Source organism: Antechinus flavipes, chromosome 3 (assembly GCF_016432865.1).
Source record: "Antechinus flavipes isolate AdamAnt ecotype Samford, QLD, Australia chromosome 3, AdamAnt_v2, whole genome shotgun sequence".
NCBI lineage: Eukaryota > Metazoa > Chordata > Mammalia > Dasyuromorphia > Dasyuridae > Antechinus > Antechinus flavipes.
This window is the reverse complement of record NC_067400.1, coordinates 287,384,272-287,411,882: the sequence shown is the minus strand read 5'-3', so window position 1 is coordinate 287,411,882 and position 27,611 is coordinate 287,384,272. Positions and strand designations below refer to the sequence as shown.

Below are 27,611 nucleotides of genomic sequence, written 5' to 3'. Positions count from 1 at the left end.
GAAAATAAAGATGTGATTCCTTTTTTTTTTCCCTCCAAGTTCACGGAATCACTAAAATCTTTAAAATGCTTCCCAGAAGTTAAAGCCACCACCGCTTCCATTATTTAAAAGCAGCCAGCTAAAGAAAATTGAAGGGCGGAGCTAATTCCTGGGACTCCTTTGATTGGTCCGTGGCCTCGGTGGCGCAACGTGGGATGTGCAGCACCGTCACTTCCGCTCTCCTTTGCTTCCCTTCCCTTCATCCTCTCTAGAAAAGGCCTCGAATCCGCTCCCTCCTTTTCAAGGAGACTCCGGACACGGTCCCATCCGCCGCAGTCTCCCGCTCCTCTGGCCCACAGCCTCGCCGCCGCCGCCCCACACGCTCGGGCTACCACTCCATGCGAAAAATGCTCGCAGTCGTTTCCCGCGTGCTGACGGGCGCCTCCCAGAAACCGGTGAGTTCGGAGAAGTAGGGTTGGAAAGGATTGGCCTACGGGACGCGGGGCTCCGCCCGGCCTGGGTTGTATGGGAAGGAGAGGAGCAATCCTTCTAGATTTGCGCCTTCATTCGATCGCTGGAGACTGAACACATCAGGGCCCAGGTCGGGTCTGGGGGAAGATTGTTAAGGTTGCACACTCCTCCATTGCCCCGTTCCGGAGTTTAAAGGGCCCCGACTTCTCCACACACATACACCCACTCTTCCGGGGACTAGAGCGCAAGGTCGGCGGGGTCGGGAGTCTTCCAAACTTCACTTCAGCCTTTCATTCTGCAAATGATCTGGGGCACCCCGAAGGTCACGTATGGAAGGCCAAGGAATCATGGGAATTCTCCCCCTGCTTCCCATTCCATGGCTAGGTTAAAAAAAAAAAAAAAAGCAGGACTAGGGCTATAGGGAAAGATCTCAGGATTCCGATTTAAGCTCCCTGTCTCTACCCTGGTCCCCTCTCGGAGCCTGGGTTTTTTCCTCTGCAATGGTTGGCAACCCTCCTCGAAAGGGCCTTTTTCCTAGGGCGGCTGGAAGAGATCCGGGTAGGCATTGAAAGCTCTTGAAATGGTCTCGATCTTTTTAGAGCTAGAGTGTTTTTTGCCTGTCATCTTGCTCTCATTAGTTCAGTTTACTCTTCAGCTGCTTCTTTCCTTTGATTACCCTTACTTGGCAGCAAAGTCAGAAGGAAATAGATCTAAGGGGACTGTTTTGTTTTTTTAAGCTAGGATAAGTAAAATTGAAGATGAAATCTGCTTAGAGTTCTAAGGCACTAGTTTGGGACTCATTCTAATAAGCACTTTGTGACCTTTGAACTTAACTAGATTGCATTGCAGACCTCAGCAACCAAAGACAAGCATGGACTTGAGTCTATACCTTGTAATCCCCCTAGGGTTTTGCTCCAACCTTTTCTCTGCTATACACACTCTCCTCCCCACTCCCAATAATACTGTATAAGTAAAGATTAAACTGGAGTGTGGGAAAATCTCCCCAGTTTATCCACAACCCTTTTTAAAAAATTTTTTTCAAGCTTTTTATTTTTCTAAAACATATGCATGGATAATTCCTTAACATTGGCCCTTGCAAAACCTTGTGTTGCAATTTTTCCTCCCTTCCTCCACACTATCTCCTAGATGGCAAGTAATCCAGTATATGTTAAACATAGTAGAAATATATGTTAAATTCAATATAGGCATACATATTTATATAATTATCCGTGCTGCACAAGAAAAATTAAACCAGTTTAAAAAAAAAAAAGCAGAATAAAATGTAAGCAAACAACAAGAATGAAAATGCTATGTTGTGAACCACACTCAGTTCCCTCAGTCCTCTCCGGGTGAAGATGGCTCCCTTCATCATTGAACAGTTAGAACTGGTCACAACCTTTCTTTACCCATCTTAAATGGTACAGGGGAAGGGAAATATAAACTATTGCATATATTTTTTAACTTTTTATGGACCTGTTGGTTGTGGAGTCTGAGGACCTGGGATGGGATCCCACCTTATCCACTACCTGTATTACCCCTTGGCTAGTCACTTAGCATGCTTAGACTTCACATTTGTCATTTGTAATATGAGAGTTGTACTATAGATGGGTCTTTAAGGTCTCTTCTAGCCCTAGGACTTTGAATCAATGATAAGTGTTATCTAAAATAGCTATTTTTGGGGGAGTCTCTATAGAACTCTTATCTAGGCAGGAATTGGTAAAGTCATTCACTGATCATCAGGGGACCTTTGATCCTTCTAAATCTAGAAGGGAGGCTGGCTCTCCCCAAGGTAGCACTATGGTTTTGTGGTGTTTATGGACTTGGTTCTGATGCCCAGGAAACATAAGTCTTTTGCAATTCACAGATCTGATCTGATTCAATCCATCAACATCCTCCTCAGGAACAAAGATTACAGGCATGGCAACCATCAGCATTTCCTTTTAATCTTTCCTTAATTTACTCTTGCTCTTTATTTATATTTTTAGAATAGCATCTTCCATCCTTCTTAAGGGATACAGTGGATAGAGTACCAGCCTAGAATCAGGGAAACCAAATCTGGCCTCAGACATTTAATTGCGATCCTGGCAAGTCACTTAATCAGTTTTATCATGTGTCAAATGATCTGGAGAAGGGAAAGCCAGGTTGGCTTAGAAGACCTTAAATGAGATCAGGAAGAGTTGGGCAGGGCTGAAACAACAAATGCTTGTTAGTATTCATGGCATGCATTTTGTTCTTCAATGTTTTAGTGAGCTATAATTATGGGTACTTTCTCTATTAGCACCAGTTACTACTTATCCAAGTCTTTTCATCCTATGCATTTCTTATTTATGTCCTTCCATAGATTCACTTAAGAGGATTCACCTCATACTGGAGGTTTTCCTCTATTTATTACAATTCTATTCCAGGACCAGTAAGAAGCAATTAATGACAAACTAGGTTATGTATGAGATTGAAATGCATTGGAAAACTAAAAATCACAATGTTAATATTTGAATGAACAGTGTCTTAATATCATTTAAATGTAAGTAAGTATAAATTATTTTTACTTATTTTAACACTAGTACTGTGCATTTAAATTTTCTGCAATGAGGAAACTGAGAATATAAGAAAAATGAAAATAAAATTTAATCTACTAAAGGAAAACTATTTAAAAGTACAGTTCCATTTATTCTTTTAACTTGATTCACTATCTTGGATTGAGAACATTTAATTTTAAACCTTCTTTAACAAAGGTTAACTTCACGATAATAGTCACTATGAAGCTGGCAGTGTATATTTTTGCTATCAAAAATTAGTTAATACCTGTCTCTAAATCAGTTGATTATTCTCTTTCATAAATATTTACTAGGAATCGGGGGATGGGGGTGGGGGGGTTATCACAAAATATCTTTAATCCCAATAGCCTATATTTGATGCAAACTTTTTAATGGAATTGTAGAAATTAAGGAGATCCTTGATAAAGAGAAGAACGTAGCTCTTTCACCAAAACCTGTCCTCTCCATTTTCCCAATTCAGTCAAGACATTGGGAAGATTTTTCTAAAAAAAAATTTTCAAGTCATTTGGAGTTAAATGACTTGCTCAGAGTCTAATAGCTAGTAAGTGTTGAAAGTGTCTGAGGCAGCATTTAAACTCAGGACCTTCCTGACTCCAGGAGCAGTGCTCTATCCACTATGCCATCTAGCTTCCCCAGGAAGATTTTTCTGAGACATACGCACGAATATATATATCAAATATTACAAAACATTTGAGTTTTAGTATATAGGAACCTACCCCCTGCAAAATATCAACATAATTATCTAGTATAATTTGCCTAAGAAAACATATGGTTCTATTTGATAGTATTTTGGCTAGTTTTTCCTCTACAATTTAATATATTTTTTATTTATTTCATCAAATAGTTTCCAGTTATATGTACAGATTTAAACTCTGGAAGATATCTTTATACCTGTCCAAGATTGGCTTATTCCAGGAATGTAAGTTATATCCAGGAATAACTAAATATTATATTCAGTTATAGAAATCATGACAAGGTTAATGTTTTTCCTTCATTCTCAAAGAAGATCATTTTATCAGAGAGGTGATGCTGGGACATGTGAATTGGATTAAATGAATCCTTTCCAGAGCTATCTGGGTCCTGTGGCTAGAAGAATTGGATTGGAGATAGCCTTGGTACAAAGGGAGACCTTGCCCTTTTATTAGTTAAAATCTTGAATCTGTTTGAGGCTTCACCCATTCAGTGATTCAGGCTTGCTAAGAATTTAGGTTAAGACTGGCCTCTTTTAACTAATCCAAAGGAAAAAGGGGAAGGGGAAGACCCTCAGGGTTTCTAGTCAAAAAACAATTATTTACATTCACTGAGTTATTGGTCCTGATAATTATCACAAATTACCTGAGAGGCCAGGAAACAAGCAGATCTGTAAGTCATCTGTCTAAATATTCCTATATGTGATAGGGTATTTTAAATCAAAAAGAAAAAAGGATTCCAAATAGCAGTTCAGGTTTGTAAGTTAAAATTTTCAGATTTAGTTCTTTGGTTAATTTTAGTTACAAGTGTTTATTGTTCAATATGAAGGTTATTGAGATAACGAGAACTGAAATCTTGCAAAGTGCTTGTTTTTTTTTTTTCTTTCCAGAAAGAAACTCTGTCTTGGCCTCAGATCATTTGTTAGTAAAGCAGTTTACTTATATTGTGAAAAATTGCTCTGGGTAAAGGATAGGTGATATAAATGGAACAGGGATGTAGACATATTTATTTGCCAAAAGTTTTTTTTATTTTTAACTGCCTTTAAAAATCTTGGTAGTAAATTAAGTAGAGGCTAAAGTAGGAAAAAGTTCATGACCCATACTGAAGTACTGTGGCATTAATTGTTAATGCTATCCGGTATAGTTGGAATCCAGAAGTTCCAGTTATTTGAGGGAATTTTATTCTATTCCTCTACTTGTGAATAGATCACTCCCTGTGTGTCACTCTCTGTTCTGTATTTTATTCTCCCTTCCCTTCCCTTTTGTTTTCTTATTCATAAAGTGCAGATTGTATTGATCTGGTTGGGGAGTGGGGCAACTGGGTGGGATAGATAAAATTATACTTTTCCTTTTTTTTTAAGGCCTTCATTAATGTACAGTATTTTAAGTTTTTTAATTTGGTAGCCCAGCCATAATAGTTGTTTCTAAAAGCAAAGCATGCAGAATTAATGATATATATAGCAGTATGTGATATTAACTTAGTTTTTATAAAATTAACTCTTAGGGAAACATGTTATTAAATTAGTACTAGTAGAGTAGTACCATGGAACTGAAAAGAGAATTTAGTATACCTTATATAGGAGTGCTTTATTGTTAGGTGAGATTTCTAATGTTTTCATTTTGGACCTGTTTTTGCTAGCTTTAATACTGAGAATGCCCTTTTTGGACTGTGGTTACTTTAAGAAATTCTGTAATGCCCTTTTTGGACTGTGATTACTTTAAGAAATTCTGTATTAGGGCAGCTAGATGGCATAGTGATCAGAACACCAGCCCTAAAGTCAGGAGGACCCAAGTTTAAATGTGGCTCAGACACTTAACACTTCTAGCTGTGTAACCCTGGGCAGGTCACTTAACACCAACTGCCTCAGCAAGAAATTCAGTACTACTCACAACTAAGGTGTTGGGTCCTTTTCATCCCCCTCCCCCCCCTTTTTTTAAAGACTTTTCATTATGTGAAATAATTAATTTTAAAATTGTTATTTTTTTCCCAACTGCTACTTTAGGGAGCTGCTAGTGAGGTAAGATACCAATTTTAAAAAAAAAAAAAATGTTTTTTTTTTCTCTTGACATTGGGGTGGGGAGAAGATATGGGGAAGGGAATTTTTTTTAAAGGAGTGAGATAGTACTTAGAAGCAAATCAGACTTGAGAGGAGAGGGATAGCATAAAAAGAAAGGGTGAAAAAGGTAATAGAGAGGAAAAGTATAATGGAGAGAAATACACAACTAGTAATTGTTACTTTGAATGTGGATAAGATAAACCCACCCTAAAATGGAAATAGTGGATTAAAAACCAGAATAATCCATCAATATGTTTTTATGAGAAACACTTTTAAAAATGAGAAATAGACAATTAAAATAAAGATTAGGATAGAATTTGTTTCAGCTGATGGCAAAAAAAAAAAAAAAAGCAAGTATAGCAAAAGTGACTTAATTTATTTTAATAGTATCATAAGAAATGAAATAATATAAGCACTAAACCTGTATGTACCAAATACTATATAACCTCTAAATTTTTAAAGGAAAAGTTAAATAAATTACAGGTAGAAATAGGTAATATTACTATAATAGTGTGGACCTTTCTAAGAATTAGGTAAATCTGACCAAAAAATAAATTAAATTCAGAGCTATCTTTTCTATTTTGTACTAGTGTAGCTTCTTTTTTTTTTTTTTTTTTAATCAAATACTTATGGAATTTACTACATTTATTTGCACTAAATTTCACTTGACTAGACTAAAAATAGGATTCAGTTCTGTTCCATCAACATGATTTAATGAAAAATCCTACAGATAGGTTATATAGCTAAATATACTGATTTGAAATTAAAGACGGGAATTTAAGGGAAATGTTTATTATATAAGGTGTCCCCAAAGTCTTGGTTTTTAACTGCATGTAATAGACTCTTTGAAATCTATTATTTGAAGTCAATAAATTGCTTTTATTCAGTTGACTAGACTTCAGTGAGTCTGTGATTGCTCACCTATATGCCATGAGAGGCATGAAAATAAGATTTGAATGGAAGATTTCCTACAAACCATTGTCATAAATATCAGCTATTAGATTCTTCAAGAGATAGACAGTATTTTCCTAATGCAAAATGTAGATTTAAAAAAAAAAAAAACTTTCTTGGTACTTTGTCTATTTTTAAAAGGAATTCATTTTAATGTGGGAAATAGTAGTGGTTTCCAAATCCTGGCTTGATAAATTATAATTAGGTATAACATTTTATATCAATACACTTTAAAACTAAGTACTTTAAATTCACTTTGATATTTGATTGTTAGTTATTTATCGTTAATATAAAAGGGCAGATAGTTTGCCTTCAAATTTCCAAAGTTTGACCATTTCTTTTTAGGGGCAATTTGTGGAAACATATCTCTACCTTCCCAATGCTTCTGGCATTTTGGTATGGAGGAGGGAAAAGTCCCTCTGGCCTGGCATAGGTATTCCTGGAAGCTACAGGCATTTCCAATACTGCTACTTCCACCCATTCACTGTACCCACCTTAGATCTTTCACTAAAACTAAATCACCTCTCTAGTTGTAGAGCTAGAACAGATTGCTTGTGTGTTAAGCAAATTTCTGGATTTATCTTGACTAGTTATGACCTTTTACAGGGTACTTAATAATTAATCTCAGCATCAAATTACACTAAGGTTAAAGTGGAATCATTTACTTGACTGGTTTTAATTAAAATCTGTTTAATTTTGACTTACCTTTTTTTATAGGAAAAAAATTGTTCATTTGCATGAGGTCTAACTTATATTTAATCCTCCATTTCTTAAGTAGTGAAAACTGGAGAGAAGTAGAAGATCAATCTTTAGGATTTTGAATTTTTTTTTAAATTTCCCTTTTTTTACCTGAAATAAATTTTTCACAAGTTGGATTTTTAACAAGTTTTGTAATTTGTTTATATGTCTTATCAAATAGGTCTCAAAGGGAAAATGTTTTATGCTTATTTAGAGAAACTAAGTGGTCAGATTACATTTGTTTTAAAATAATTTGCTGATCAGAAATGGATTCACACAGACTTTATTTGTAGCTTCTTACCTTAAGTACTGTTTTCCTCTTTGAACTTTATCAGAACTGCTCTTACATTCTAGTAAACATAATCTTTGATTTGCTTGATTTTTTACATATTCATTCATCATTGTTTTCTAAATTAACAGTGGAAAAATGAACTAATTTAAGCAGGTTTTCTTTCATTTTGTACTAATACAAATATTCTATATAATTTGTTATAAAAACAATTAGTAGGCAAACATAGCTAACTTTGACTAGCTTGTGTGATTGTGAATATTCAACAAAGAGAAAATATTTAGAGAGGGAAGGAATGCAGAGAGCATCTGATCTAATCTTAAACTCCATTTAATAGGATAAGTAAGGTACAGGGGAAAGGGGAGGAGGGGAGTTGGCATTGATTTGGAAAGATTATCATTGTCTTGAGAACCCTCACCTTTTAAGATTTCTGAGGCCTTCCACTGATAAGATTTGTGTGATTATTCTAGAAATTCAATTCACAAATAAAATAAAAATGTTACCAAATTCATAAATGATTTGGTAGCAGTACCCTAAGCACTTTGTATCCCTAGCCAGTTGTTGAAGCAGGCAAGATTAGCATAGATATAATAATAATAAAAAAAAATCAACCTTTTTAGATTTCACTACTTTTTCACCCTTACAAAAAACTAAACTTATTACATTTGTTTTGAAGGTTGGAAGAGTGCTCCTGGCATCCCGTAACTTTGCAAATGATGCCACCTTTGATATTAAGGTAAGGAAGATGCTGTATCTTTTTGAATTTTTGAGCCTATTTTTTTTATTATTGGTATGGTTATTTGATTAGCATGTTTGCCTCATAGAGAAGATACTTGATAAATGGTGGGTAAATGAGTTAACATAATCTATTAGCTTCTTTTTTATTTGGGGAAATGATGGTTCAAAAAGTTTGATCCTAGTTAAAATGATAATTTATTCTCCTTATTTTTAGATAGGATAAATGAGTGGCTAAATAGTCAAAATGAATTCACAGTAACAAATTTTGTATTTGATTTGATGAAGAAAATGATTACATTTCTATGAATGTTTCCTTGATAGTCAATGAACAACTCGATATTCTTAGGTAAAAGTTGCGTTTAGGAGATCACTTTTCCTTCTAAAGAGTTAAACTACTTTTAAGTTCAGTTTTAGAAAAACAAGAGATCAAAAGTACTGTGAAACATTTTGAGAGAAGCTACTTGGCTGTTTATATGATTGAGATAAATTTTAGAACATGTTGGCAGCATTTTTACTGAAATAATGAAATTTCCAGAAATGTGACATTCATCGGCTTGAGGAAGGCCCTCCTACCACAGCAGTTCTCACTAGGGAGGAAGGACTCAAATACTATAAGATCATGCAGACTGTCCGTCGGATGGAATTGAAAGCAGACCAGCTATATAAGCAAAAGATTATCCGTGGGTTTTGCCACTTGTATGATGGTCAGGTGAGTAAAAATTTGGTAAGAATGTGGTATTTGGAGATTGTTTTCTATGTTTGTAAAAAGTTGAATTTTAAGACCTGTTATAAATAAATGTTAAAGGTTTGAGATAAGGATCTGTTAACTTGTGAATTCAGTAATTCATGGGGAAGGGTATTTTAATCAGAGTAAATGAATCAAATAGCACCTGAGTTAATAAGTTAGGAATTTCATGGTACTAATTATTGAACCAGATATTTTTGCCTTCCTTAGAAAAACTAAGAAATTGATTCTTTTTATTTATTTAGCTATTTTGAAGGGGAAAAAAAGATTGACAAAAATGTAGCTCAATTCAAGTCAATCAGTAGACAGTGCAACTGAATGAACCAAAAACCAAATAGTAGGAAACTTGTTAATATAGTATATAAAGAACTATAGGGAACATTTTTTTTTAAGTAATATCTTTTTGCTAAGTGAAATGAAACAGAACCAGATCATTGTATACAGCAACAAGAATATACGGTGATCAGTTCTAATGGACATGGCCATCATCAGGCCACCAATGATCTTGTTATGAAGAGAGCCATCTATATCCAGAGAGAAGACTGTGGGAATTGAATATGGAGCACAACATAGCATTTTCACATTCTCTCTTTTTTTTCTCGTTTGATTTGATTTTTCTTGTGCAGCAAAATAATTGTGTAAATATGTATGCATAAAAAAGTAATCTTTTTACAATATATAATGCAAACTAGACATCAATATATTTGTATAATTATTTAGTTCTTCTGTGCCACATTTCCATAATTCCTGCCAATGTTTTTGTTTGTTTCTCCTTCAACCTAAGGATGTTTGGGAATGTGGTCAACAATTTTCTTGTACCTACAGGTCTTTGTTTTTTTCCCCCTTACCTGTTCTAATTTCTAGTAGGATAGGAGTATTGTGTGAATATCCTAAAATGTGTCTGTACCTTTGAAGCTTTCAAGCTTTGTATAATCTAATGGGGATATCAACCAATGTTCTTAGAATGGAGGCAGAAGTGAAGGAAGTGCTTTTTTAAAAACCTTGTTTTATACTTGTTTAATTTGAAAACTTTTGACTTAAAATGCTCAACTCTCCTCAGTTTTGAGAATTTTTTTATTTAAGAACTATATTGAGTTTGCTTACATAATTTTAGTATGATCAGCTCAGCATTTGAGGGGAGGAAGAGGTAAAGGGTATCTTTTGAAGGGACAGAGCTTAGTTTATAAAAGAGAAATTTTGTGTTCTGCCATTGTATGTTTTTAATCCTTGTAAATAACCTAGTGATTCTACTTACCTAGATAGAGCTAAATGTTTTAAAAATTCCCTAGTGACCCCTTTTTTCTTTAACACAGGAAGCTTGTTGTATGGGGCTTGAAGCTGGTATAAATCCTACAGATCATGTTATTACAGCCTATCGCGCTCATGGCTTTACATATACTCGTGGACTTCCTGTTCGAGAAATTCTGGCAGAGCTTACAGGTGTGTTTTTTATATAAAAGGATAAATAGTGAAATAATTATCATAAAGTCCCAGGTTTTATGTTTTTTCCCTATGAAATGATTGTTAGAAGACTTGATATCAGAAACTTTTTCTTTAAAAGCAAAATACTTTGTTACAAGGTAAGGTTCTTTGAAGTGGTGATGGATATATTTGCATGTGTGTTTGTGCGCGTGTGTGCATGTATGATTTATGTCATCTTATCTTGCCCTGTATAGTAATAAACTGAAGGCTTTAACAGTGTCCTAATTTTATTCCAAAAATAGGAATTGCTGACACAATGTCAAAGTTTTAATAGCAAAAATTAAATAATGTCCTCTAATGCCATATTTTGGCAAATATCTGAGACTCTGAAAATCTATGCCTTAATGGGCCGGGCTGGCTAAGAAGCCTCTGAGCCATGTCCTGGCAAATGTTGTGACCTAGCCAACAAGTTTTAGATCATACACAACTTGTGGGTTAGGATGCACATAAGGGCAATCTCATAGTGTCATAGATTCAGAGCTGGAAGAATCCATGGAGATCATTATGTCCAACCACTTCATTTTCTAGATGGACAATCTAAGGGGTTGAGGGAGAAAGAAGGGAGATGGGTAACTTCGCCCAAATCTCATGCCATAGTATGGAGCACAGTGGCTTTGAGCACAAGTCTTTTGAGTTTTATTATAGCCCATTTTACACTGCACCAATCTGAAAAAATTAGAGATGACTTGGAATATTAAGATTTAGGTACCAAAAGTATGATTCTTCCTCTACTCATACAGATTAACACCTTCCCTGCATCTCTCAACTTTAGAGAAATTAGAGCAGTCTTTGATTGATTGACTTTGCTAGGATCCCATGGCCAATGTATACATATGTCAGATGGGGCCTCATCTTCCTGCCTCTGAGACTAGCTCTTTTATCCACCTAGATTCAAATTAAATCATTTTATTTATTATACTTTGCTTTATCCTTTAGTAACTGACAAGATAAGTTTAAAAAGGCTAAATGTCTGTTTTGAAGAAGGAAATGGCAAATCTTTCTAGTTTTAAAACTTTGCTAGGAAAATCCAGTGGATAGTACTAAAATTTTTAAAAGACCTGACATTGGAAGATGAGTCCCTCACGTTGAAGAGCCTGATGCTCTTTGTATTATGGGATCATGAAGAGACAGACAAGACAAATTGTCTTCTTTGGTACACTGCAGGATTGCTTAAAAGTCCAACTTAAAATTAGTTCTCCCTTAAAGGATCATAAATGACCTCTGGAAATCCTGCTTCTGTTTCCTGTGTTACTACTTTTCTTGTCTGTGACTCTAAAGATGAGTATGAACAAAGAGAAAATGGGTGGAATCTGGAATCAGTGTAAATTCAAAGCAGTCTGGGCACCTTGGGAGGTAGAAGATGCAGAGAAAGGCCGGGGAATAGAAGGTCCCACTCTCAGCAGGGAATTGGTGTTGAGTGTTTGAGTTTAGAGAGAAATAGGCAAGTGCTGAATAAGTGGAATTGTACTTAAGATTTCTAAAGAGTGGAACCTTGTAAAGATAATTGTATCTTTCACTTGGTAGGAAGAAGAGGAGGATGTGCTAAAGGAAAGGGAGGATCTATGCACATGTACGCCAAGAACTTCTACGGCGGCAATGGCATTGTTGGAGCTCAGGTATTCTGGGTCAACTAGAGTTTCCTGGGGTGGATGGAAGGACAGAATCCTACTGCTGCTTCCTAGGCCTGATCTGGACACACGACTTTTCAAAAAGAAAATTTGCCTTTGAGGTCTTCAATAGAACAGCCTCTTTTTGAGCACTGTATTATATGTTATCATGTGCATGTACACACATCACAATTCCTTTTCAGTCTCCCTGACTGAAACCATTCCTTCATTCATTCCTCATTATTTCTCCTCTACAATCTGTCTTTTACAACTCTAGAATCAAATAAAAATTGTGTTCTTTGTAGCCTGATTCCCTGCTCCCCACACCCTTGCCATTTGACTACCTGCCCCATAGCCTGTTTGCTGCTCCACCCCCTCTATCTGCTCTCTCATATTGGCTGGTTCCCAGAGAGCTCTTGGCTCAGTTAATCACACACTGGACCTGGAGTCAAGGCCCAAGCTCCAATCCAGCCTCAGACATTTACTAGATGTGTGATCCTTTCTGTTTCCTTATGTGTGAAATGGAGATAATAACAAACCTACCTCACAGGATTATTATGAGGATCAAATAAGATATTTGTAAAGTGCTTCACACACTGCCTGGCCCATAGTGCTTGATAAATTCTTGCTCCCTCCTGTATCTGAAATGCCTTGTCTCAACCCTATCTTCTCTGTGATCCCCTCCTCAGTCATTAGGACATCTCCTCTTCACCCTGCTTTGTGTATGTTATATATAATATTCAAGTTCATGTTATCTCCCCATTGTCCTCTAAGTTCTTGAACATAGATTATTTTACTTTTGTCTTTATCTCTTCAAACATACAAAATAAGCATTTACTGAATGTTCATGATTGATTGATTGATTTCTTGGCTTTGGAGTCAGGACCTTGATTTTAATCTCACTTCTGCCACTTGTGACTTTGGAGCAAGCCATTTAAAACTCCAGGTTTTTTGTTATAGATGATGTTGGTTTTTGCAAAAAAAAAAAAAGTGATTGGAAATAAATGAATCTTATAATAGTTTAAATAGCAAAGCTCTTCTTAGATAGGCCATGAAGTCAACCCTTGATTTGCATTTCAATTATTATCTGCTTTAATTTAATCACAGAAACCTGAGATTTCCTTTCTGATAGTCAGAATCTACTAGATAGGAGGGGTAGGGAAGAGAAAAAGAAATAGCTTTAAAGATATTGCCTTAATGATTAATGAACAGATCTACTTATATTTCCAGATATTTATAAATGATTGTTGAACTAATCTTACTATTTTATATTCTCTTCTTGTCAGTGAGTATAAATAATCACTAATTGGGGAGGGGATTGAAGCAGTTGGGGTTAAGTGACTTGCCCAGTGTCTCACAGCTAATAAGTGTTAAATATCTTAGACTGGATTTGAACTCATGTCCTTTTTTGACTCCAGAACCACTTCTCAGTCTACTGCACTATCTAGCTATCCAACAGCTAGTAATTTTTAGTTGTGCCTGTAAGGTGTTTATTATAATTTCTGTTAACATTCACAATGTAATACTTAAGAAAAAACTTGATATTGCATTTACTCGTGTTTCCTTCATTTTCTAAAAATTATTTTAATGGAGTCAAAAGAAAAACCCCAAATTTTATTTACCAGGTGCATTTCAGATATTGATTCCTTCTCATAGTTTGCTCTAGCTGAATTCTGCTCTTAATTTTAGGTACCTCTAGGAGCTGGTATTGCCCTCGCCTGTAAGTACAATGAAAAAGATGAGATTTGTTTGACTTTGTATGGAGATGGTGCTGCTAATCAGGTTAGTGTATATGTGTTTTTTCTTAGTATTATGGTAATCGATTATAGTTGAACTAATTAATGGGGGTTTTAAAAATAAATTGTATTCCCATTTATTGCTAGGAATCATTAAACAAAATTTGACGTGTTTAGTTTTTATTTTAATATTACTGGTGTGTCTATTGTTAATTTTTTTTTAATCATTAGGAGAATTTGCCAGGGATTAGACTAAGATCACAATGTTCCCAACATTGTCTTTAAAGAAATTTTTGTCTTTGGGGATTTAAGACTGACTGCTTAGCAGACCTCTCTCTGGCCTGTCTTATCCTAGGAATCAGTAGTAATACTTGGAATGAAACTTGAGTTTTAAGCTAAATTATCTTTTTAGATTTATCTTTTCTGTAATGGGCTCTTTACTAAATTAATTTAAAAGTGAAAGCAGACAGTTCTTGCTTTATATAATTTCATGTTGGGAAAAATCTATTTCCTGCCTGTTCCAGGCTGTAGCAGTAGCATAATTGTGCAATCCTCTGTTCTGGACCCTGAAACTATCTGCCTGGGGCAAGGCTCACTCCAGGATGGATGGGGGAGGTCTGTTTAACTTATATTAAGCAAGAACTGACTATAGGTGCTAATTTAATTGGTGAATTGCTTTGTTGCAGAGCAATATAGTTTTTATTAAGCTATAAGTTATTCTTAAAGTTTGATTAAAACAGCTGGGTCTTAGAAAGAAGGATATTTATCCTGTGTGGAGTAGCATCTTTTAAGAATGTTAATGAGGCATTGTGATATGTTATACAGTACATAGTTAAACCTGGACTTGGGAGACCTTCAGTTCAATTCCACCCTCAAATGTTTATCAAATGAATAATCCAGGCATATTACTTAATTTCAGTTTTTTCATTTATAAAATGAGGTTAAAAACTTCCATTCAGGGTTGTTGTGAGCATAAAATGAGTGTAAAGTATTTTGCTTACCTTTAAGTGATTAAATAAGTGGGAATTATGGAGAAATTTAAGTAATAATTTAAGGAACATATTTTGAACCGTGCAAATTTTTTTAGGGCCAAATATTTGAAGCTTACAATATGGCAGCTTTGTGGAAATTGCCTTGTATTTTCATTTGTGAGAATAACCGATATGGAATGGGAACTTCTGTAGAGAGAGCAGCAGCCAGCACTGACTATTACAAAAGAGGAGACTTTATTCCAGGAATAAGGGTGAGCACATTAATTACATCTAATTCCATCATGTTTTTCTTAAATAAACATAATCCTTGTTATCTTAACACATTAGCCAAGTAATGTAAAATTGTACTGGATTTGAGATTGTAATTTTGCTCGGTTTATAACAGGTAGATGGTATGGATGTTCTGTGTGTTCGTGAAGCAACAAAATTTGCAGCTGCCTACTGTAGATCAGGAAAGGTAAGGTCATTGGATTCTTCCCTTCTATATCATTATAAGCAGATCCAATATTCCACATTGTTTTTGCCAGTCTTAGCATTGGAAAGTAGCTCTATTAGTCAAATCAACAAACATTTATTAAACACCTAATATATGCTGGTCACTATGCTAGGTACTAGGGTATAATTGCAGAGAATAAAACAGCTTTTACCCAACCATTTTTTCCCTTTTTATCCCCAAATTCCTGCATCATCACTTTATTGGCCCATTAGAGTTATAAGACAGTTGAGAATTTAAGATAGCAATGCTTAAAATAAGTTTCCTAAATAAGATGTGGAATTTGGCTTTTTGTTTTAGGTCAGAGGTGGGAGGTAGGGGGCTACAAATTATATAGGTTCAGTACATCTGCAATTATCAAAATAAAGAACATAAGATCTTGTTGTCTTAGTCCTAACAAGTTATTACCCAAGTGCTTTCAGAGCCTTAGGGGAAATACTTGGCCTCAGTCAATTCTTTTCTTTTCTTTTCTTTTTTTTTTTTAACCCTTTGGTTTTACTCTGAAGCTTTACATCTTCTTTGACATCCTCCTGGTTAAGAGGTACTAATGACAGTCAGCCTTGAGAAAGTATTTAACAACAGCCTAAAATGAAGAAAGTAAAGAGATGGAAATTAAGGAGAAATTATAATAGAGCAGAGAAGATATTCAGTAACAATAGTTTATATTAATGTGAAGTGTTTTACTGTTAAAAGCATTTTACACACATTATCTCATTTGAGTCTCATTATACCACTTTGAAGGAGATAGGTATTACAAGTGTTTCCCCAAGAAAGGCAAGTTTCGGTTTCCAGAATAGACACACTAGGCTGTTCTGTTGGTGTTTTCTCTGTGGTCTTTAGCACTGTGGGACAATCCATTTCAGTAGACCAGATTTTGTTGCCATCAATCTGATATGTAATGAGGAGAAAGGGAATTTGGGGTGAATATTTTCAATTTTTCCATGGATTATGAGGTGAAGTCTTAAGCATGGAGGAAAGAGGGAGGTTTGAAATCAGAAGTAAAAGATTTGAATCAATTACTGACAAGTAGAATAGAAAATTAATCAGGATTGATTGCCTTGTTTCAGTAAGAGCCCAGTTGAGATAAAGTGAAATAAAATTGTAATCAGCCCCAAAACATACTTTTGTGATTTTCTTTAGCTTCATTCATTAGCCTTCAAATGAATTACATAGGATTATTCCAGGATTGTAGTTTGGCAGGGCATGAACAGTTGTAGGACAAGCTAGCAAAAGATTAGAGAATAGAGCATACTGTAAATTTGCTATATTGAGAAGTCAGGCTCTAGTGTAGGTAATGGCCTTAGAAAACGGGTGGAAAAAACAGGTCACAGCACCAAGAACAGGGTTAGGGATTATAATGCAGAAGGAATGATAAAAGGTTATAATCAGATAAGGAAATTCGGAAGATGGAAGTGAGGTACTTGTAGGACCAAGATTATAATCATCTCTGTATCTTGAGGAGTAGGAAATGTGAATTACATAGATTAAGGGCCTGGCAGGTTGGAATACATGAGGGAACACTGGTGTTCTCAATAGGAAGATGAGTAGAGAAAAGCTGACTCAAAACACTCTACTGAATGAGGGTCAAGAAGGTTATCTAGGAAATGTTGATAAATAACAAGTGTAAATTTATGTAGCATGATTCTAGCAAAGGCTGCTTTGTGATGATGGTAGAATCTGGAAGTAGTGATGAGAGATTAGGAGTATTCCAAATTCCCTGTCACAAATAGTGAATTTGGGGAAAGAGCAAAAGTAGAATTGGTACCAGAAAAGAGTATCTAGGAATACCTTATCAAGAGAAAGCCAGGTGTCAGTTCCAGAAGATGAATTGAGTAAGTAAGGAAGAAATTATTTCTTTATTATTAAATACTTATATGGAGGATGTATTGGAAGGAATAGGCAAATCTAGGAGTAGGTGGGAGTAAAGTAGTAGTTGGAGATGGAGAACTACATTTATGTAATGGCAACTTAAGGATTCAGAATCACCGAGATACAGATGATATAGGGAGTGTGAGTAAATTAACCATTGAATCCAGGCAGAGTCTCTGGTTGCCGAAGAAGGTTGAAATAAGATCAGGGTGGGATACAATTAGACTGTCAAAAGGCCCATTCTAGAAGTCCAGTCTTAGTGCTATGATAATGTTGTATTTTATAAAGTCACAGGAGATGCACTTAGGTAAGAAAAGGCAAAGGAGTCCAAAAAGGAGGCTTAATAGTCCCTAGCTAGTCCTGAAAAACCCAGTGATTATTAAAATGCAAGAGGAGCTCTTGTCAGGGCAGGGCAGCAATAGAAAAGGCCCTGGAGGTTACAGAGAAGTAAGTAAGTGGTTATTGTTCTTGGCTCACTTGTCAATAGCCTTAGAACTGCAGAAGTCAGTAGGGGAAAGTGGTTGAATATTATCCCTGCAAGACCTAAGAAAAAGTCCCTAAAAATAAAACATTAGTACTGGGAGAGAGCATGAATCATGAGGGGAAAGGGCAGCTTTGCTGCTTCTTAATTGTGACTAACATTCTTTACCTTCCTAAAACAATGGCATTTTAGGCATGTTTTATCTAGAATGTATATAAAGAATATAATGTTTTAATATGCAGCAGAACTTGGCAATTTTGAAAATACCTTCCAAATTGTTGATCAATTTCAGTGAATGCAGGTTTTAAGTTTTATTCAAATGAATAACTTTCATATTAATGTGTCATAGAACACCTAACTTCTTCCTCCTTATTTAAAATAAGCTATAGCTGTATGATTTAAATTCCTTAAGATTAAAATGTTTCTAAGGGCAATAGAAATTAAGTGTTAGAATTTAGATCAGTCATTCAAACATTTTGTAGAAAGTATGGGTAAAGATTCATTTTAGTTCAATCATCAAGCATTTATTAAATACCTGTTATGTTCCAGGCTCTATGCTAGGCATTGGGGAAACAAAGGCAGAAATGAAACTACCTGTCCTCAAGAAGCTTACATTCTACTGGGGGGAACCAGTATGTTTACAGATAAGTAAATTCAAAATATATAAAGTGATTTTGGGAGGAGGGGAGTAGTAATCAATGGGGTAGTCAGGAAAAGATCTTTTGTAGAAGGCAGCACTTAAATTAAGTTTGAAAAGTATGAGATTCAAGGCGTTCATCCCAAGCCTGAGGCACAATCTCTAAAGAAAAGAGCAGAGGCACAGAGATGAGAGAGAAAAAATATTATAGATGAGGAAGAACAAATTTACTAATTTGGCTAGAATGAGAGAACATGACAAGTAATGCTCAGTCATTATGGACAGAGATATCTTCAAAAGAGTATTGAATAATACTCTTTTGATAAATAATATTGCTAGTGATTGTGACATGAACAGGAGGTGGAAAACTGGAGACAAAAATTCAGGAGTTTATATAGAACAATTACTCTGAGGGCTGTTAGTCAAGCAAAGGATTTTTTTATGGATGGGGTTGCAGTTGTTTCTGTTCTAGAAGGTCTTCTCCCAAACTGCTAATTCAAAAAAGGAAGGGGGGAGGATCAAACGAGGTTGTCTCTTTGTTGTCTTAGACAAACAGACCTGGGAAAGACCTTGGCTTTAAAAGAGCTCCCACTACGTCTGGGGCCATCGTCATTTGCCCATTGGCACAAGACTCAGAAGACTCCCAGCCTTGCACAGCTGTACAGCCTTTCTGATAACATTGTTGTCAAGAACAAAGAGCGGTCAGCACCACTCTGATCCAATCCAGCATAGTTGCGCGCTTTATGCAAGGTGTTCAACAGCATGCAGGTAGAAGGGAAAGAGATTGATGGTAGGCCAGGATTGTGGCTCAGCAAGAGAATGAATGGTAATAAAACTGTACAAGAATGCATAATTACCTTTATTTAGGGTCGAGATTTGAAGGCAAAAATGAACAGAGCAAGGATCCTGGTTGGAAAAAGCAGGAAGCAATGGATGGGATGACTGGAGATTGGAGTAAAGGCAGAGAATAGTTGAGCTAAAAGGTCAAAGATGAAAATATAAGAACCAGATTATTGCTGAAGGAATTTTAGAGTTTAAAATTGTAGAATACTTTGTCATCTTGTGTTTATCTGAGGTGGCAAGGCATTTGAAGAGATGATGAACTGTAACATAAGGAGGAAACGTTGACCAAAGGAATGTGGCTCTGGAAGCGTATGTCTTACTCAAGAGAGCAAGCTAGTTAGAAGGGAAAGGGCAGCTATTTATTATGAGAGAAGAGCAGCCAAAAAAAAGAATCATTGAAATTGGTATCTACAGATCACTGGCATAGGAGGAGGTCGGGCCCTCTCTCTATGTGAAAAACAGAGCAACTATTAGTCGTTTGGCTTTATTTGATCATTTTATTCTTTAGAAGCTTGAAGGTAGGAAGCTGTTTTTCTGTACCTGATTCTGACCAACAGTGAGAAATTAGGTGAAAGGTATACATAACATATATCAGATTTCCAGTTAACACAATGCTAGGTGGAATTGTTTATAAACTGGTTGGCAGAATAAGAATCCCACGATCTTATTAGTCTCATTCTCGGTCTAGGATGTTGAGCTTAATCTAACAGAGGAAATTTTATAGGGATAAATATTTCTATTGCATTTGTATTCGGTCAGCATCACAAATATGAAACATCAGGAGGTGGTATGACCAGTAGATTATCTGAAGAAATGCAGTTTACCCCAAAGTATCAAGGGTTTTTATTGGCCTGAAAGCTCAAGAAAAGTCAGCCTTCTAATAAATTAATCCCTAGAAAGTAGGAGCCTACAGTAGGGAAGATAGTTCTACTGTTCCATATCAGATCATATCTGAAGTACTGTTCTGTTCTGGGCCCTACATTTGAGCAATGATGTTAGTAGTGTAAGGAACATCCAAATTAGGATAATCAGTGAAAAGAATTCTGAACTTAAGCTTACAGAATCCAAGTTCAGATCCTGAGCCACTTCTCTGTGTAAGTCACTTGACCTCCCTGGATCTTAATTGCCTAATTTGTAAAAAGGAGGGTTGGACTAGATGACTTTGAAGATTAATTCCAACTCTGGACCATGATCCTTAGCTTGGTCTATAAAAGGAGATTGGAGAATGGGGAAGATTGTGCTTTGTTTCGTGTATTAAGAGGGACTTCAGAGGACAAAATTAGAACCAAGATAAATATATCTCTGCATTTGAACCCAAGAAATATTTGAAACACATATCCTGTTTTCTTTTTTAATTCACGTTTTTTTCATCATGCAGGGCCCCATATTGATGGAACTACAGACATATCGTTATCACGGACATAGCATGAGTGATCCTGGTGTCAGGTATAATAAGAGGACTCTTTTAAGTGTGATCTCTAATTTTATTTAAAATAGAAATTTGAGAAAAGTTCTTTAGGGTTTTATATGCATGTCATCATGATCATCCTAATATTGAAAAAGGAAAATTTCAACAACTGGGCTTTTTGATCTATAGTGCCAGATAATCATTTGGTGCTTTTTCTTCCCATTGAATTGTTACAGATATCAATATAATAGATAAAATATATCTTAGATATCTAATACTAACAAAATCAAGTTGAACAGTATAAATAAATTATGCTAATTTTAATTGCAATAAGAAATCAATGCTATAAAAGTTATGTATATAAAATAATTTATACATGGGAGGATAGTTTTATTAAATAAAAAAAATGAAAACGATTCCCTTGTCTTTAGGAAATTTATGTTTATTTTGATACTGAAAGGTAATTAACTTGCCCAGGGTCATATAGAAGCAGAATTTGAACCCAGATTTTGATTTCTTGTCTAATCTGTACTTATCTCGTTCTGCCTTAGTTGCCTCTCAAGGGTATCTTGCTTTTGTATGCTAAAAATGTCAGACTCAAGAAATGATAGTTTCTCAGTGAGCAACCACTGTTACCGAATCTAGTTCTGCAGCTCAAATTCAGTTGAGAAAATTAAACTTAAAAAAATTAATTCATTGAATCCTTTTTGTTTATAGAATAGAATCCACTGTGTAAGGTTGGGGTGAAATTAATCGTTCAAAGTTAACATTTTTAAAAGCTATTTTCCAAACAAAATATATTTAAATAATGTTGGCTATTGGTCAGTGCAAAGTGTATAGAAAACCAGTAAAATGAAAGCTCTTAATAAGTAAACTAAAGCCAAAAGAGGATATCACATTTCCAGGGAAACACAGGCAGTAAATAGCAGTGCCAGAATTTGGTTCTAGATCTCCTGACTCCAAAAGAAATACTCGTCCAACACAATGGAAATTATAAGACCCTTTTAATTATTAAGGATTAAGAGAACTTCCCTGTCTAGATACTTCATTCCATACAAACACATGTAGACTTGTGGTTTCATTGTGGGTATCCAATGATATGTCTATGATGCAAATAATAATTTTTAAAAACACAAAACAGTTTTGTGACTGTCCTGTAAATTCTTCACAGGTGGTCTACTCAAAATGATAAGGCCCGTCCTTTAATTCTTTTAACATTGCCCAGATCCCATTGGAATACACTGGGCTTACTATTAGTTAATACTTATTTCATGAGTGGCTCATCTTTTTTACTAGTCATATATTTCTGATTATCTTTACCACTTCTACAGTTTGTGATCCATCCTCTGGATGTTCCCATTTGAAGATGATATTGCCTTGATTGTGCGCACCCTAGCATGTTTCAAAGTCTCCTAAGTTAAATCTGTGATCATTCAAAAGTGACTCTACAGAGAAAGAATATTAATTGTCCAGATTTTATTCAGTTAAATGAACAGTTAATTAGGATTAGTCTATAAGTGGATGGATTGATCATCTGTCTAGTTATGCAAATAGATAGTGAATTTAACAAGAAGGGTAGAGTAGCATGAATTAGCTGCTATACCTTATTCTGTTTCTATAGTTTTGTACGATGTGTAAAAGTGTCACTTCCCTCAGTCTTATCCCATAGTATGTATACCCATACATCAAATACATTATTGTCAAACTAAACTTTGTTCCCCATTAGTCTTGATCTGGTCATTTCTGGAATTAACTCCCAGCTGTCCCCCAGTCTTAATCTATTGAAATCCCTTCTTTCAGGGTTTCTCTATCCCATAGATAAAAATGATCTCTCAAATTTCTCACAGTACTTTGCCCTTTACTCTCCCCCTATTATCACAGTTGCAGCAAATATGTTTCCCTTACTTCTGTATCTCCTTTTAGATTGTGATCCCCTAGAGACCAAAGACTAAATTAATAGCTTTCTAAATGTTTAGGTCAAGTTCTTTTTCCTTTGAGTTAGTGATTTTTCTGACAAATCAAATTGTAGTCAACAATTAGAATTATAATTCCCTGTATTTCAATAAAAGATAAAAAAAATTTCTGAGAACTTTTTTTTTTTTTGCTTAATATATTGACCAAAGGTGTGTGAATTTTATTTTACAAAGCTATTACTTCAAACTCTAGAAGAGTTTCTCTTATAAAGACTGTTTTACAATCTTTGTTTTACAACACAGTTATCGCACTCGGGAAGAAATTCAGGAAGTGAGGAGTAAGAGTGATCCTATCATGCTTCTAAAAGACAGAATGGTGAACAACAACCTTGCCAGTATTGAAGAATTAAAGGTAAGATCAATTTACAGTAGTCTAACATCCTGTTTGAGCGAGTTTGCCCTTTTTTTGTTTTGGGGTATATATGTATATTTTATGTCTTGGGGGAGGGAGAAGAGTAAAGGGGAAGAAGCTTAAGGTTACCCCTAAACCCTAGAAAAGGACTTGATCAAACCTAAAAGAAATCAGGAAGCAATCTTTTTTTTTTTTAACTGAAGCTCCTCAGTTAAGCTGCTGCTATTGCTCAAATACAACAGAATTTATTATTTATAAAATTTGTGATAGAGCAAATGTTCACCATCTTATATTCTTACATACTAATATTACAGGAATATTTCAATTGACTGAGATTATAAACAGTGTACCATTGAACTAGCATTATATAGTCTGCTTTCAAAGTCTTCTTGGGAAAGTAAGCATTTTCAAAAATGATTTGAAAGATTAAAGCTAACTGAAATTTTTTGCCACATCTAGTTCTTGTTATAAGCCTCTATTATCTTTTTAATTTGTAGAAATAATAGAAGTGTCATTCATCTTGTAATCAACAAGCAGCTAATGACATTTGTACATAGTAAATACTTAAAGTATATTGGTTTAATTAAGTCAGGTAATTAAGTTGGTTTGTTTAATTCAAATCCTCTTGACTTTTAAAGGAAATTGATGTTGAAGTAAGGAAAGAGATTGAGGATGCTGCCCAGTTTGCTACAGCGGATCCAGAACCACCTTTGGAAGAATTAGGCTATCATATCTACTCCAGAGATCCACCTTTTGAAGTTCGAGGAGCAAATCAGTGGATCAAGTACAAATCTGTCAGCTAAAGGAAGTATGTGTTGAATGTATACAAGGCCTTTAATGGAAATTTATCTTATCAGTTTTAAGAAACTAATTATTAGATCTAAGGAAAGGGGTGAAACTTCCAAAACCAAACATTTTGCATTATCATTAGAAGATACTATACCTTAAATTCAAGGGTAACTAGTTACATCCATGCTATATTTATACATTATGTTAATTGTTTTATTAAAGGAATAGAACCGGTTAACAACTAGTCCGTGTGGTTATTTTACACTTTATTCTGCCTTTTTAAAAACTAGATTAGAAAAACTACGGAAAAAGTAACATAACTGGAGAAAATGCATTATCCCCAAGCACAAAACTCTTAACATTTTTACATTTTCTTTATTTGATTAATTAGCATTTTGTTGACTTGAGGGAAACTCTACTTGCTCAGTTCCTCCAAAAAACTGATAGGACACTCAGAAAGGAAAAAATGCTTTTGTTTCAGCCTAATCAGCTAGTGATATCACTGAATGGGAAGCATTATAGGATTTTAGTCTTTAAAACATAATTTAGAATACTATAACAATGTTAAAATGAACATTTCTGTCAAATGTCACTATGACTAATTTTATTAGAACAACTCTATTTACCTTTATGTTTTTGCAAAGATGGAGTATTGAATTGCCTTTCCCAACCAAATCATGTTTAAAAAATATAACAAGTGAAAAAAAATCAAATAATTTACTTTGTAAATGAACACAGAGCTGTTTTTCTCTTGAAAACTATATTCACATTTAAATTTCAAGTTTTTAAGAACAATAAGAAATAATCCTTTACTGATTGTTAATTTTATACTAATAGCTTATCTGTAAAAGTGCAGTACTAACAAGTGATGGTTATTTGATTATAATACTTTTTCCTCTTTCACTCTCCCAGCAAGTGCTATAAAACGTAAATGTATATATTTCAATTAGTAAATTAAAATCATTTTAAAAAATTCAGGCTGTACTGGCATGTTTAAACCAGGATTCCTTTAGCTGGATATGACACAATTTTATACATATATATATATATATGTGTGTGTGTATATATATATATATATATATATATATATATATATATATATCTTGTGTCTGTATATTTCAGTTTACATAAATGTATCATTATTACATATATTCTAAATACCATCCATTTTGGTAAAATTACTACTTGTTTAGAACTAAATTCCTAAATTGTTGATTGAACAATAAAACAATTGAACAATAGTGCGTAAAAATAGCAGAATCTGTATACATATTTACAGGAAGTTTAACAGAAATATGTGGAATGTTTAACTCACTCATTCCCACAGTTTATTTTTGGTTTTGGGTTTTTTTGTACTGTGATTAAATCTGATGTTTGATTTGTGAGGGTTCACAAGCCTGTTGTCTGTGCTTTGAGACTGTGTTCCAGATTCTGCAGAGAAGACCACCACTATAAGGATTTGGGGAGGGGAAAAAAAAAGGTTTCATTAAACAAAAGGACACACATGTTCTAGTCTTTAAGTCATTCTTAGCTTTTGACAATTCATTAGAGGGTGTGACTCAGGCATTTACGATTAAAGTTGGCATTAGTTTAGTTAATATGTTCACTTATAAATCTAAATCATCTAAGGAACACAATCTAGTAGTGTGGTATAGTAAATTTTCTTTGACTCAGCTGAGAAATAGATTTATTTGTAATGATATATCCATTTCCCTTCCCCAGCCAGTTCTACACCTCTTCCATATAGGAATGGGACTAGTGGAAGATTACGCAGAAAAAGCATTGTTTTTTTATTTTTAAAATGTCGTTGTGTCCCTCTGTCTTTTCTCCCCCTAAAGAAGACAGATGAGTAATAAATGGAACAGAATTTTTCTTTTTAAGACCTTAAATTTCTAGCTGAGCCTTTGGAAGAAATGAGAATTATGGCTTTGCAAAATACATGAAGGTTATCTCAAAAGTGCTTCATTTTAGGAATGAAAAAAGTAATGCCTTAGCCATTCCCCACCCAGTAGCATAGTTTTTAAGATGAAAATCTCAAGGATCCAGGGGACTGGGAAAGGCCTGAAGAAGGGTAGCTTTTGAAGTGATTCTTGAAGGGATTTGAAGAGGTGGGGGTGAGAGAAGGAGAGCATTTCAGGTATGAGGGAGAGCGCAAAGGGAATGTGTGTGGGGGGAAGTAGGTGTGAGGATTATCAAATGGGCCAATAGGATTAAACCATAAAAGGGAATAAAGTACAAAAACACTGGAAAGATTAAAAAATTGAAGAAAAGCTCTAATTGTCAAAAAAGACAATTCTTCAGGCCTTTTCCCAGCTTGATGCCTCTATGCAAACCAGCTATTTAAATCTTCCTTATATTTTGTCACTGCATATATTTTATCTGTTTAGTAAACAAAGTTTAGTTTATCTGTAGATCAAATCTTAGTTCCACATTAATTGCTTAGTGGACTTTTTGAACTATATGTCCTATAGACATCTCAAACTCAACCTGTCTAAGTAGAATTCATGGTTTTTTTCCCCAAAATTTACACCTCATTTGTGTCAAGAGCACCATCATTGTTCTAGTTACTTGGCTTACAACCCTGCAGTCATCCCTGACTTTTAACTCACCCATCTAGCCAGTCAGCTGCCAAATCTTTCTGTCTGCTGCCTCCTACCACAGCCTCCCTTGTTCAGACCTTCCTCCTGCCTAATCAAGAGCTTTGGAATTGGTCTCTCAGCCTCAGATTTCTCCCCTTTTAACCTGTCGTCCACACAGTCAATTGATCTTCCAACAATATGTCTGCCTACTTTACACGTTCAACCAAATTCCACTGGCTCCTGGCTTAAATTCTTTTTTGACAATTAGAGCTTTTCTTCAATTTTTTAATCTTTCCAGTGTTTTTGTACTTTATTCCCTTTTATGGGCCCATTTGATAACCCTCACACATACTTCCCCACACACACATTCCCTTTGCGCTCTCCCTCATACCTGAAATGCTCTCCTTCTCTCACCTCCACCTCTTCAAATCCCTTCAAGAATCACTTTTCAAAAGCTACCCTTCTTCAGGCCTTTCCCAGCTACCTAATGCCCCTTCTCTTAAAAAGTTACCTTGATAAAGAGATAGATATTAAAGAGTATCTATGTACATGTTGTCTCTATCAGATTTTCAGCTCCTTGAAAATGAGATCTAATTTCCTTCCTTTGTATCCTTAATATAGTGCCTGGCATATAATTAATAAATGCTTATTGATTGATAAATGATACCTACAACATCAGATTAAATATAATCTTATATGCAGTAGAGATTTAAAAGAATACAAAATAACTAGCATTTATATAGCTTGGGATTTGCAAAGTGCTTTACATATTTATTTTGCTGAGGTAATTGGGGTTAAGTGACTTGGCCCAGGGTCACACAGCTAGGAAGTGTTAAGTGTCAGGCCAGATTTGAATGCAGGTCCTTCTGACTTAAGTGCTCAGTCTATATCTGCTGTACCACCTAGCTGCCCTGTGCTTTACATATTTAGATAGGTAAAAGCTCTCTAGCCTCCACAACTCTGCAAGGTTATTGCTTTATTATTCCAATTTTATAGACTGGGAAACTGAGGAAGGTGTTTGGTTTTTTTTAATTATCTGAAGTAGTACTTGAATACAAATCTCCCTGACTCCAAGTCCACCACTTTCTCTCAGGACACTTCCTAGCTGCCTGAAATTAATTTGAAAATAGCAAAAAAGTAAGTTTCTTATGGACCTGT

The 27,611-nt window shown here is 35.1% G+C and overlaps 2 protein-coding genes across 3 annotated transcripts in view; one reads left to right on the top strand and one right to left on the bottom strand.

The window, feature by feature from the left end:
• Positions 1-205: 205 nt before the first annotated feature.
• PDHA1 (pyruvate dehydrogenase E1 subunit alpha 1) lies at positions 206-24,115 on the top strand. Of its 2 annotated transcripts, XM_051985153.1 has the most exons (12): positions 206-434; positions 5,698-5,712; positions 8,406-8,465; positions 9,003-9,176; positions 10,526-10,652; positions 12,219-12,310; positions 13,991-14,083; positions 15,125-15,280; positions 15,415-15,486; positions 20,731-20,798; positions 22,977-23,085; positions 23,724-24,115. In XM_051985153.1, exons 1-12 carry the CDS (start codon positions 378-380, stop codon positions 23,886-23,888), a joined length of 1,188 nt encoding a protein of 395 aa, XP_051841113.1. In that variant the 5' UTR covers positions 206-377; the 3' UTR covers positions 23,889-24,115. The 2 variants fall into 2 exon arrangements, with proteins under 2 accessions (XP_051841113.1, XP_051841114.1); XM_051985154.1 differs by lacking the exon at positions 5,698-5,712.
• Positions 24,116-25,174: 1,059 nt separating this feature from the next.
• MAP3K15 (mitogen-activated protein kinase kinase kinase 15) overlaps positions 25,175-27,611 on the bottom strand; it is a 143,095-nt gene continuing 140,658 nt past the window's right edge. Inside the window, exon 29 of the mRNA XM_051985155.1 lies at positions 25,175-25,323. Coding sequence (XP_051841115.1) covers positions 25,236-25,323 — 88 coding nt within the window. The 3' untranslated portion in view covers positions 25,175-25,235. The remainder of the gene's footprint in view (positions 25,324-27,611) is intronic.

Coding starts and splice junctions, on each gene's coding strand:
- PDHA1 (XM_051985153.1), top strand. CDS start 378: ATGCGAAAAATGCTCGCAGTCGTTTCCCGCGTGCTGACGGGCGCCTCC. Junction 9,177..10,525: donor GCCACTTGTATGATGGTCAG/GTGAGTAAAAAT, acceptor TCTTTAACACAG/GAAGCTTGTTGTATGGGGCT. Junction 12,311..13,990: donor ATGGCATTGTTGGAGCTCAG/GTATTCTGGGTC, acceptor TCTTAATTTTAG/GTACCTCTAGGAGCTGGTAT.